At 40.2% G+C, this 13,825-nt stretch overlaps 2 protein-coding genes across 11 annotated transcripts in view; one reads left to right on the plus strand and one right to left on the minus strand.

The window, feature by feature from the left end:
* LOC124299009 (calcitonin gene-related peptide type 1 receptor-like) overlaps window positions 1–13,825 on the plus strand; it is a 161,644-nt gene that overhangs the window by 145,016 nt on the left and 2,803 nt on the right. For all 10 annotated transcript variants that reach the window (XM_046751807.1, XM_046751804.1, XM_046751808.1 and 7 more), the window contains 8 exons: window positions 6,656–6,762; window positions 8,381–8,472; window positions 8,567–8,693; window positions 8,842–9,068; window positions 12,128–12,298; window positions 12,392–12,515; window positions 12,712–12,753; window positions 12,963–13,046. In XM_046751807.1, the coding sequence (XP_046607763.1) occupies window positions 6,656–6,762; window positions 8,381–8,472; window positions 8,567–8,693; window positions 8,842–9,068; window positions 12,128–12,298; window positions 12,392–12,515; window positions 12,712–12,753; window positions 12,963–13,046 (974 nt within the window). The remainder of the gene's footprint in view (window positions 1–6,655; window positions 6,763–8,380; window positions 8,473–8,566; window positions 8,694–8,841; window positions 9,069–12,127; window positions 12,299–12,391; window positions 12,516–12,711; window positions 12,754–12,962; window positions 13,047–13,825) is intronic.
* Window positions 1–13,825, minus strand: part of LOC124298999 (transmembrane protein 19-like) — a 39,563-nt gene that overhangs the window by 19,429 nt on the left and 6,309 nt on the right. The window lies entirely within an intron of this gene.

Raw genomic sequence — 13,825 nt, forward strand, 5'->3', positions numbered from 1 at the left:
AATTTTTAGCACGTTGCGTCCCTCGCTTGCAGGGGTTCAATTTTGTTCATCTATCCCCCAGCGGCATTTTCATTACTGTACGTATGAGAAGGCTTTGAAAATAAGCTCAAAGTAAAAGTTCCAAAATTTATGCATCGTTTTTTGTACCTCAAAGGTCAACCGCTGTATCAAACGACGATTTCCGCGGCGTTCTTCATCTAGAATTAGCCTTAAAAGCAGCTACATTTACTCTTTCATAATTTCCTTTGAGTAGCATTGCGAATGAAAAAACCTTAATTCTCACTTAGAGGCTTTGAGTTATCTTAAAAACCTGATTTAAAGGTGACATACGAGAATGAAATTTCGAATTCGAATGTCTTTTTTTTTTTGTCGGTAAGAATTTTAATAAAATTAATGATAAATAAAGTTTCTCTCGTACAATGCAGACGAACTTACCGCGTTACGAAAATATAACGCCTGCGCGGACAAAAGCTGAGGAGCTTTCGAGCGACTTGCTGCGATTCGATATTGAACAAAGCCCTATTCAACAATAATGAATGAACGTTGTTATTTCCCGATGGAGAACAATGCGTCGACGTTATTGAATAAACGGTTCGAAGGTATCGTCGGTTATATCTTGAATATGGGTTGCACCCACCCTAAACGTGATCGGAATCGGAATACCGGTTTGGCAATAAATTAAACGTTCCGACATAAAACTCGCCCGTTTGAGCTACGAAATACCAGGAATAAAAAACGATCTGCGTCCATGCAGGTACACGCAGGTGTAATGTAAGTAGAAACTTGTAAAACTTGACCGATAAAACGGATCGAGATAAAAAGACGAACTCCGCAAGCTGGTCGAGAAGTCAGCAACCGTGCGGATCGTGGATACTACGGCAATTTCAGGTTTTTCCTTTTCACGTTTTCCTTTTTCTTCACCGCAGAGAATCTAAGGACGCTTCGCTTTTCGTTGCACGAGCTGCAAGTACGGTCGTATAATTCCGATAACTTCACCATGGCTACACTCGCTAATTCTTTCACCGTTCGTGCAAATTATTGCTATACCGGCAAAATTATAAAATTAAACAAAGTGTCGTGCATTGGGGGGAGGCGGGCGAAATGGGCCCCTTTTACAATCAAATAGGATTTTAAAAAATGTCAACAAAGCTTGAAGCGTATTTTTAAACCGAAGAGGAAAAAATTTCGCCGTCCAAATTGGCCTAAAGGTTATTCCTCCATTCAGGGCCCATTTTGTTGGCCTTTCCCCTATATTACGGGGGAGAAAATATCTGGACATTGTAATAGCCGTTTTGAAATCGATTTCTACCAATTTTTCAACGCATTTCCCGTACTTCATTTCTCATCAGAAATGTAAATATCATTCAAATAAAACGATGAAAATAAATTCCTTCAGTTTGTTTGAAAGTAACGGATACCGACTATCTGCCGCACCGACAATATCATCTGTATAATACCTAACAGAAAATCAGTCGCGAACGCAGTATATAGATGGAAAAAGTTTGGAATGTCAAACCTATGTAAGAATTTTTAAAACCTAATACCCGCAGATTCACTTACGAGTCTGTAATCGACTAGGAGTTTAAATTTGAAGGATTCATATACGTGTAAGCGCGTAAAGTGTAGGACGTGAAGCTTTCGTAATGCTCATATTCCATATCTAAGAAGTTCCTTGCGAGATATGGAGAGAGAGGGAGGGAGATTTTCTCTCTCCTCAGAGAGTAGAGTAGAGTAGAGTAGAGTAGAGAGTAATTTATTAGATTCTGGTGTGACCTCCGTGAAAACCACAGATAAGTACTGTTACAAGGCCATACAATGCTTACAAAACTAAATAGTAGAAAGAAGAAGTGAGTAATTTTTTTTTTGTTTTTTCAAAATACATGATAAATAAATTGATAAGCAAGTACAAAAGAAAATATAAATAAAAGCCAAACAAAAATAGATGAGATTAAAAAGTCGTTTTATCTTTTTGGAAAAAACAACAAGATAAGTAAATAAATAATCAAGTACAGAAGAAAATATAATTAAAAGCCAGGGAAAAATTAAATGAAACGAAAAAGTAAAATCTTCATCATAAGGAAGCGATTTACTACGGTGGAGAAATAGAAAAAATAGAAAAAATAGTGATAAGCATGAGGGAAAAAAAAAAAAGATATAGAGATAGTGTTTCCAACTGCGCTCTGCAATTACGTTACACGAAGTAATGAAGTATTCGCGTTGAAATTGGTACGTAAACGTATATCTTCATCCGCAATAATATTTTGTTCGGATTTCCGTAGTGAACTCGGAACATTTTATACAGTCGAGGAAAAGCTCCCTTCAGCATTTCCCCATGTGTGTATAGACGGCGATATTCTAGTTCCATTTTTCCGCGAGGTTAAACTTTATGAGAAAATACTTTCACCCCGCAACACAGGAGCTGCACCATACCACCCTCTCTGAGCTCGGTGCAAGAAAAATATTCGATTTCTCTTTACAAAGGTGTGCGTGTATCTACATATATAATATATAATATATATATATACGATAAATACGTATACGTATATAATGCAGATAAACGTCGTCAATGCTCCGATACGAAACAGGCAGAGCAGTAGTGCATTCCATCAATATATTCCGCGAATATTTCGCGATAGAACGTTAACCGAGTGGAAAATGTTTAAAAATTCAGTCTCATCCTTTTCTAAAGAACATATTCGTATTTTCGAATAGACGGCGTTGAGTACTTTCGTTGCACTGTGAAAATCAGACGCGTAATATTTCCTCCCCGTATATTTTTCTCAAAATTCACGCTCAGTTGTGGAATTCCTGACTCCCTTGGGAATTTCATCGGCGAATGAAGCACGTCGCGTTGAGCCTGGTTAAGCCAGGCGGCATGTCGTGCGTTAAAAAAAAAAGAAAGAAAGAAAAAAAAATTTCCTCCCAGTTATCGTTTAATCCATCAAAGCCATGCAACAAAGAATCGTTCACTCGGCCACATTGATACGTCTGTCTGCACGTTGAGTAAAATGGAACGTTTGCGTCCCTTGCCGCAGTGCAGAGTAACAGATAACTGAGATACCTTAAATACTCGCTCTTCATACAGCATTTACTGTATATATACATATATATAGATGTATGCATGTACGAATGTTTATACCGAAGTTCGTATCGGCCAAATAGTAGGTATAAGATCGAAATTGACTTCTCTCAGGAGCTTCTGAAAGAAAAGTTCATTCAATGCTAATGCGGATGGAAACTGTCCTGATCTATTTCGGATTCGTATATAGTTTACTTTGAAACTCGTTTGAAATGTAAACCCGGATGGATCACATGGCGTATGGCGTCGGGGTTGGAAAATGGTGAAAACTCATGCAATTTTGAAGGATCGAGCTCTCTGTCTGAAATCGAGGTAAATTTGACTTGGAGCAATGCAAACGTACAGATCCTATCCGGAGATTTTACTCAACCGGAAATAACCGTATAACCGCAAAAGGAGAGAGGGTTGAACTCGGCTCGATTCGGGTAAAGCGTTCCGACACACCGCGTGATGCGAGCTTGCAAAGCCGCAGCGGCTCGTTGAGCTTATTGCATTACACGCACAATTTTACAGCTGTTAAAAGGATCCCGGTGTTAAAAGGCTCGGTAAATTAATTATAAAGGACGCGCGAATATAAGGCGACGAGATTCAGAGGTACTGCAGAAGTGCATGAAAAAACCGCCGAGGATGGGATTGCGGAAAAAGCATCTGCAGGCATGGAAACGGCCTTCTTTAGGACGGCGGTTAACTCGCGGCCGTTAAGACGCGACAGGCATATACATGCGGGGAAAAACGCTTCCGTAGGTATTAGACTTCCGCTCTCGAATTATCCGCGTGTAAAACTTCCGTTTTATTCAATCCTCGCGCCACTTACCGTGCAAAAAACCGTGCCTAGAACAAGATTCGAATTATCGTCGTTGAGTGAAATTTCAAAATTTCACAAAGTCCAAAGACGTGGACCGTGTAACTTATCGATATCCATTGAAAAGATAAAACGGTTTTCATATCGCAATTCAACAAGTTGCAGATATGAATGGCGAAAAGCGCGTGAAAAAGACGTGCATGGGTTGAAGTGGATGATACTTTTGTTCGGTATAACGACCGTGAGTGTTTTATCGCCGGAAGCAGGTTTGACACGGTGAATGGACGGTTACAGGTATATTCGAAAATTCCACCATGGGATCAAATATATTTAACGCGATGCACGCGGAGGGTGCGAACCGGGTAGGTCACTCACACCGCAATCAATACTCATCGCTAATACGGTAAATTGCCCGGTGTACACAACTACCAATGCAGTTTCAACAACGCGCCTTCCTGACGAAATAGATTGCGCGTACGCGTTCAATAGCTGGAGGATAGAAGAACCACGCTCATTTTCACTTCAATTAGTTTCAAATCGACACGAGCATAAGCTGTAACAAAAACCGCGTATCACCAGCTGCGTGACACTTGTAATTTAAGCTCCTCGATAAAGACGCAGATGACGGTTTGCCAATTGAAATTATACTCGCAATTTTTTACGATCAGACCCACCTTCGGGTACACCGGAAATCGTATGTCAAACATGTCCCGTCTTCCCGGTTTGTGGTGTATAACGGGGTCGAGAAATAAGAGAGGGCGTCGAACAAATGTTGCCGTTCCATTACTCGGCCAAACAAATTGTAGCAATTACTTATATGGATACGGATAGACAGGCGGTGCATCGCACGAAAGAGGCGCATGTTTCCAAGAGATGTATAGGTGAAACCGTTCTGGGCTATTGCGCTAATCGTCAGCAACACGGTATGCCCCATTACCTACATACCCTGAATTGATAACCAAAGAATTATACCTTTCTATCTTATGGAAGAAAATTCCGCATCGGAGATTTCCCGCGATCATTAATTCTCGCGGTAACCGCGCCAGAGATTTCTTCGATATTTCGTGGATTATCAAGTCTCACGAAATTTGTGGAATAAATTTATAATCAATGAAAAGCCATTGAATATATATATATAGGTATATATATATACTATATACATGTAACGCATATTCGAGCCAAACAAACGGAGTTGGTAAATATTGAGCGGTTTCACCGGCATGCAGAAATTACTACATCCAAAGCGAACGAAACTTTGACTGGATCCTTTAATCTCCCCTTCGCATCGCGACTGGCCCTCAAAAACCTTTCGCATCTTCCTCTGAGCCGCGACTCCAACTCTAGACAGACGTATAGCCTTGAAATTACTTCGGATAACCCTGGAAAGTGAACAGAATTCCAAGCACTATCCTTATTGGTACAGATCAGAACGCGAGCAGACTCTGGACCCTTCAGGCCACTTTACTCAACCCATTTTCGTTTCAGTGTATTGGACACCATGTCCGTGCATTGGCCATTCCACCCTCAACTCAACCGCTTTCCACCAGGCTTGATCCACTTTACCGATTACATTATCTCCTTTTTTCTATCATCATATTTTTTTTTTTTTTCTTTCTAGAGGGTAAAAAAAATTCCACCACACCAATCATACACGGTACGTGGTCGCATTGACGTAGGTATTTCTCTTCTACACTTCTCTTCTCTTCTGCATCTTTCCTTCCAATTTCCCGGGCAAGCTTAGAGGTATCTATATTCTCGCGATTAATTATTTTTGAAAATAACCCAGCCAACCGGAGGCGGAACAAAGAAACAGAGAGAAATTTTTTTCATTTCCCCATCAAAGTATCAATCTGTGATAACGGGGTCGAAGCGTGTCCTTAGACAATTTACCGAAGCTTATAGCGAACAACATCGCCTATGGTGCGCTGCAGCCGTTGGACAGATTGTTATTAATTTTCCCCCGAGCTGCGCTCGTCCTGGTCCGTGACGCAGTCTGTCCTCCTCCCCGTACTCCTTGCTGATGTGAGGACGGCGCAGCGTTTCCTCCGTTGCACAATGCGCTTCCTTCGTCTGGTTGTGAGGGTTAATGGACAACGAGACCTCGCCTTCTACGGCGCCTCTTCGAGCCCCGGCTAAAAGACGAGCCGCTTGTTCGCCACTGCACAATGTCGATACCGTCCGCTGACAGTGAAAGGACAAACAGCTTTGATCGAATCGCCCGATATTCCCCCATACGCCCCATTAACTACCTTTAGACTGCGTAAAAATATTTACATTGTTCGCAAAGACCGATCAATGCCGATGGCAATTCATTTCGGACGTTCGTAAAAGATTTCTTATTATTCTTCGCTTGATCTGATTGTCCGGATAGTCGTGTGAATTTAATAAAATTTATTACTCATTTCGCTAACAATGAATACCTAGGTTCAAAAATTGAATTTAAAAAACTCTACCTGTTTCCTCATGCTAATTCGCACGTTGAAATTAATACATTTGTAAAGATAGTCCTCGTTAGAATTGTTCCAAGGATTTTTCAGAGAGACAAGTTTCATGCAGAAATGTATAGTAAGCATGTAGGTCGTGAAACTTTCTTGAAAATATCTTTGCAAACCTCGAACGAACTTCTTTGCGAATTTTCGAAAATTCTCATCAGACTTCCAATTGTAACGTAAATTTATTTTCTATACGAATTTGCGAGATTGTTATGAATTACATACGCCCTCAAATCTTCAAGCGTCCAACCAATGTTTTTCTTCTATTTAATGTTTTTACAGGTTTCGCGCACAAGGATTGCGAGGCGAATGGTACCTGGTTCAAGCATCCGGAATCCCAGCAAATATGGAGCAATTATACAACCTGCGTGAACATGGAAGATCTCAGTGTGAGTACAATAATCTTCTGTTGTTTTATAATTAAACTTTTGACAGCAAGAGAAAATTACCTTAGTATAAGAAATAAAGTTTTCCAGACACAATTTGGAAGTTGCGGATTTGTGACCGTGAATAATTGAAGCCCGTTAATAATTTCTACGCCAAAGAATTCGGTTTCTATTCACACATACACCTATATCCTGTATATTCCCGTAAAAAATTCAAAAGCTTTGCGGTGAAATATTCCACCCTCTGATTGCACAGACAGCGGCGCAGATCTCTCTCGTTCCCTAAAATATGAAAACTCTTCCTGAAGCACTCGTGCAATCCACCACTTTCCTCTGTTCATTAGTTTGATGTAACGCTAGCGATCCTCGTACAGTAACTTCTGATTTCCGGACTGAACCTGCGCATCTGCGTAAGGAGATGTAAAAAAAAGGAATCAAAAAAACTTGGCCAAATATAATCAACCTTCTTTCCGCAAAATTCGCTCTTCCTCCTCTGCCCGTGTAATCCTACCATTAACTACATACGACATCGCTGTATTAGTTTCGTCTCCAACTATTCTATTTCCTTTTTCCCTTCATTCCCATCGTTAGACGGTATATCTCGTGGAACAAGAAGAGATTGGCTCATTGCTGTGAGGGGGAAAATCTCTCTTGATGCTGAAAATTCCCTCCCCACGTATCTTTTGCCATGCAAAAAGGCAAGTAGATACCTACGAGGATAAGCGTAACGTAATTCTGCCATAGTCCTGCATCGCATCTCGACGACGAGACGACTCCACCAGCATCGCTACATGGAAAACACGACACGACAATGTCAACCTGTAGACGACGGCGAAATATTTATACGTTACTAGCTTGCATAATTCATTAGGTGGAAGTTATTTGCGAAGGGAATTTTTTCGTCCCTGGGGAAAACCCTCAGGAATGTTGTCAACGGCAACACCCCTATTTCACTGTACGAGTCTTTGTATATTAAATGTACATAATAACATATACCCTGCAGCGAACAATATGATTGATCAGAATTTTTAAATTCATGAAGGTATATGGGAATTTTTAACACACCAACGTCAGCGGGCCTCTTTTTCTTTCGGAATTGATTCTCAAGATTTTCCCTTGTGTTTTTACGACGACAGCGAATAAAATGAGATTACAATACGTTTGATACATTTTTGTATACAATGTATTATACTCGAAAATACTAATTTGATACACGTGTTTTGAGATTAAATTGTTGAATCGTATTCGAATTAGAAGGACACGACACTGTATGTAACGGAATTAAACGTTCCCGTTGTTTTTCATTTCGATTTTGCTTACTTGAAAAGAAAGCTCTTCGTATCAAGCATGCAATTTCAAAAGAACTCGGAGTGTCAAGTCTTTTCACCGTTTAGACCTGAACTACTTTCACATTGTGCGACGTGTTTGGATACATCAAAGAGAAGGTGAAAACCGGGGTACGAGTGCAGAGAATGCTGAATGTCAGATCGGGGACGTGTTGGGTTATTTGATTTTGTTTTTTTTATCGCTCACCTGTCGTGTTCTAAAAATTCGTAGATGCAACGCATCTTTACATTTGTACAGACATCGACTTTGTTATTCTTTTAATTTTTTATTACAGTGGCAGCAGCGCCTGAACACCATCTACGAAACCGGATACACGATATCACTGGTCGCTCTTCTCTTGTCCCTGGCAATCCTTACTTACTTCCGGTAAGTTGAGCATTTCGCCAATTTAACCAGTCTACGCCTTGATTCTCTACAGTGGCAAGATAAAGAAAATTCAATTTTACTTTAAACGTTACAGGTCGTTGAGATGCGCAAGAATTACGTTGCACATGAATCTCTTCGCATCGTTCGCCGTTAACAACGCGCTATGGTTGATTTGGTACGGCACCGTTGCCGCCAATACACCGACTCTCTTCGAAAATGGGGTAAACTGTCATCGTTTAATGGCATACGTGCCAACCTAAATATAATATATACCGCAATCGGTATTATTGCTCTTGAGCTCACCGACGATTGCTCGTTTATCGAATAAAACTGAAATTAAACTCATAAAGCACGTTCCTCCCTCCTCAGATCGGCTGCAGACTCCTGCACATGATACTTCATTATTTCCTATTGACGAATTACGCATGGATGTTGTGCGAGGGATTCTACTTGCACACCCTACTCGTAAGCGCGTTCACAAGCGAGCATAAACTGGTCAAGTGGCTGATGGGATTGGGATGGCCCTTACCAGCCATCATCGTTATTACCTACGCCATCCTAAGAGGCACCAGTAATGACCTTGCGGACAGCTCACAGTTTGTACCTCATACACTTCTTTCGATTTCTCTCTACACTGTTATTTCCTCGATGTACTTTTTCTCTGTAATGCGATAACGATCCTGTACGTCCAAATTGCGCGTGTAAAACCTCTCGCGCGAAATAAAAATGGCCGCCGTGACCCCACCTGCGATTTTATACCGGCAATATATTTAGTTTCAGCGTAAAACCCGTATCCAACGCTATTTATCTCCAAAGTAAATAATGGCAAGAGTATAAATTCACTTAGAATTTCAGTTTCTACAACAGCTCGAGAGTAGTAAATTCAAACTAAAAGAATGCGATGCGATGCATCGATCACGTGATTTTCGCGCAACTTCTGTACAAGCACGGCGTACTTGTTGTATTCAAATGCCGGGTATGCGGTGCGTGCGGGATATATGGGTAAACATGCATCGATCACAGCGAATAGTCGAGTACATAGACATAGCGGTTTTGGTTTGACAGACCAACATCGGGGTATTACGCGTGCAGAGAGCATCGCCGCTCGGCTTGCAAGCACACGATGTTGGTATATACCGCAGTTTAATTGATACACAATGCTGCAGCGACAGCAGCATCAGCAGCATCAGCATCAGCATCAGCAGCAGCAGCGTCGCGTTTCAAGATCCAATTTCGAAAGGACGGAATCACCTCGGTGCTAAGCAAAGCAAACTGTTTGAACGTTAAATTCGCGCGCATCTACCTAGGAAGCATAACGTTATCGATGCAAACCGCAGCAGAAGCGATCCCGCCAAGAGTTTTACCCTACAGCGATAACCAGCTTAATCCCTTGACCGTTGCCTCACGATGCATGGGCTGCACTTTATAGCCACGGGTCGGCATTAAGTGCATTGCACATTAAAGCTGCTCCTGCGTAGTTTTGAGTAAACATATTCATCACTCGGGACAGCTGCTGGCATTGAAAACGGGTAAGAAAGCTGTGTCACCGTATAATAGACGAGATTTGATGGAATACTTTCAATGCAACAGCGAATATTTTTCAATGCAACAGCGAATATTTTTCTATACAATTTATAAATATAAAGATTCGCTGCGTGATGAATTACGTGCGGAATCTTATACCTTTTGCCTTGTTGCTCAGTCTGGTTGGTAACCCCTCAGGAACTTCATCAATCAGAGGGTGACGCGGTAACAAATGTGCGCGGGTGATAGAAATAGCGGGGGGGGGGGGGGGGGGGGGAAGGCAAACAGAATGAAATAAAGTTGGACCGAGGGTGAAAAATCGTCGAACGGAAAAGCGGCTGCCAATTCCAAATCAGCTCGCACCAAATCAGCGAAAACTCGGTTCGATCTCGTCCGGCGTACATACGCGTCGTAGACTTTGATATTATAGATGCGTATACGTGACGCATCGTCGACCTAAAACCTCTACGGAGACGATCTTTCTCGTAATAAACGGATGATTCGAAGCTTAACGACCCTCGAAGTCAACGGGGGTTGAGAAAAGTTGTCGCATGCCGCGAGGGCATCCGGCTTGGGTGCCTAAAAGTATATACATATATGTGTACATACATACATAATACGCTCCCCGCTTTATATACATCCGCAAGCAGAAGTGAGTCTCGTCGACGATATTGAATACTTTGTAATCAGATAAAAATCGGAAAAGAATCAACCGCAATAAAGTCGATAAGAAACTTAAATTTCAATAATGATTATTCCCAAAAGTTAGCCACAAATTCTTTAAGCAAAACGTTGTTTAACAAATTCACAGGGAATGAATTTTTTTTTTGTCATCTGAGATGAATTCGGTGACTTTTCTGAATACACGTGAATTTTTAAAGAATTTTCTCATTGTTACGGAATTTCCGTTTCCATAAATTTTTCATTTCGAAAAATGGAGAAAAAATCGTGAATTTTGGATAAGTTTTACGCTGCTGGTAAGAAGTTTTCGGGGCATTGAACGAATAGTTTCGTAAATACAGCCTTTACAAGTTTCAAAATAATGAGAAAACTGTTTGAAAATTCATGTGTTCATTCAGAAAGATCAAAGAATTCATTTCACGTGACAAAAATAAAATATTCCCTAAAAATTTGTTGAACAATGTTCTGCTTAAGCAATTAGTTAAAAACTTTTGGGCATCATTATTATCGAAATTCAATTTTTTTATCGTCTTTACTGTGATTAACTTTTTCCGATTTTTATCTTATCACAAAGTATTCAATATCGTCGACGAGACTCACTTTTTGTTGAGAATGTATAGCGAATACATCCTCAAGCCTTTATTCTTATGGAAAAGTACGCTTCTCGAGAAACATTTAAAACTTTTACTTTCAATTTCTCATCCAATTTAAATTCCGCTTTATACCCGCCCGATACAGGTATATGTAGGTATATGTATATACATATATACGTATATAGCCGAGATGACGAATGCCTCTGCGTATATTTCAACCCAGCACATAATATATAAGGCGTGAGGCTGCTGTACCCATATAAAATCCGTACTTTTTATCAGATTCACACATCTTACGGAACTCTGTTAGGAAAATATATTCGCTTCAACACTTTTTTCAATTTCCCAGTAGGTATAATACACTCGATAATTTATGTTGATTCCACGCCTGAGCGCGTAATTTTAACCGTCAGCGAATAAAGTTTGTTTAAAAAGTCGGCAAAAATATAACGCTCTAAATCTGTATTTTTACATTTCGATTATAATTAAAAATATAAGGTAATTCCACTTTTGACTCAATAAGAGTTTACGGACTTGCCTAATATTTCATCGACTAAGCTCGCAGTCAGCTTATGTGTTTTATTTAAATGTATAAGAGAAATTTTAAGATCTACAAATCATTCAACTGCATCTAGACGATAAATTACTTTCTAATGTAATTCTACTTTCAAAATAATAACGAGCATCAGGTATACGCGGGTAATTTTGCGAATATTCATTTTCTTGATCGTGTTACGACTACCTAACGTTTTCCGCTGAAAGATCAAAGCGACGTCCGTATGTACATTTCGTGCTTCAAGCTGAAATATCCTCTTTGTGCCGTACCTTGCGAGTAATAATAAATTGTTTCGTTCCAGGTGCTGGATCAACGAGGGAAATTACGCGAATGTTCTCATCTATCCGGTCTGCGTTTCGACGTTGTTGAATCTTCTATTCCTTTGTAACATCGTTCGCGTTCTTTTGACGAAACTCCGTGCCGGTCCTGCGATCGGAACAAGACCATCGAGATCAATGCTGCAGGCTTTCAGGTGTCTATTTTTCACAATCGACGTGATAATAAAAAGACGCGACAAAATTCTAATGACGTGTCATAATATTTCCGTGCGTTCATCTCTTTCAAGGGCGACGCTACTTCTGGTTCCACTGCTAGGGCTTCATTACTTGGTCATTCCGTTCCGCCCGCCGAAAGGCCATCCATGGGAACAAGCCTACGAGATCATCTCTGCCATTACCGCATCTTTTCAAGTGAGAGTTCAATTAATTCTTGTAATTTTTAGCGAATTAGCCGAAATTCAAAAATTAAGGACACGAATGATTTCAAGATAAAACAGAAATTCAAACGCACCGCCGTATAATCAACCTTTAATTATGTCAACATGAGTTCGTAATGAAATAAAATCCATGGAACTTGTAACTACATGAAATCACTAATAATTTTTAGGGTCTCTGTGTCGCAATCCTGTTCTGTTTCTGCAACGGCGAGGTAAGTCCTGATTGACCTAGCTACGTGCGTATTACGTTTCAACGTCGAGTTATTCAATCTCCATAAATCTGTATACGACCAAAGGACAATAATATTGTAATATTGTAACTACGATGCAAATGTTATACGATACACAACGTCAATGTAGGTACATCTGAATTCTAGAATTCGCATTAGCATTATATGTACGTCTGCGATATACTCGACAGGTGATAACTCAGTTCAAACGGAAGTGGGAGGGAACAGCGTTCGTCAGAAAGAGGGCAAACTCATGTACAGCAACAACCGTCTCGGTAAGATATCTCCCAGGAAGATGAGTGACGGATAGAAAAATGCTCCCTAAACCTATACCTCTGAACTAATACCCGTAATGCATTTCCCGAATCAATACAGCAGGATCGTCTGCCTGAAAATCTGAAACTAACTTACAACTATATTATGACGAATCTCTCGAGTAACACAAAAATATCAGACGATTCTGCAACATCGATCCCTTATATTGTATTTATTACAATCGCTCTGTGATTCCATCCGGTTCCTTATTATTGTATCTAACAATCCATACGTAGACTGTTGAAGAAAAAAATCCGATTGACGTTATAACAATTTATTTGGATGTTGTGTGGTGAATGCTAAGAACTAAAATATTATCTTTGAAGCATTGACAGAAATTAAATACTTAGTTTTCATCATCAAGGTCCGTATCGCAAGTCGTTTTTACTCTTCCGTCGTCTGTAAATTGGAACAAATTCTTGTTCGTTCCATCTAATTGACACGAGCGTAAACGAAACGAAACGTAAACTCAACTATGAACACGTATTAATTTCGTAAGAACAACTGAACAAGAAACGGATCTTCGCAGGCATGAACATTCGCATGAAATTCATTCCAACAGTATACCTATGCAATTGTCACCTGAATTTGTATTACATGGAATTTGTATCGTCAATGGTGCAATGCGGACTAACTCAACTAAGCACTAACAGATTTGATAATGGTTGAAAAAATTGACAAGGGTTGCAAGATATAAAAAAAAAAAAAACCCAGGCATGGTAATTTACAGATACCGAAC

This window comes from Neodiprion virginianus, chromosome 2 (assembly GCF_021901495.1).
Source record: "Neodiprion virginianus isolate iyNeoVirg1 chromosome 2, iyNeoVirg1.1, whole genome shotgun sequence".
NCBI classification, from domain to species: domain Eukaryota; kingdom Metazoa; phylum Arthropoda; class Insecta; order Hymenoptera; family Diprionidae; genus Neodiprion; species Neodiprion virginianus.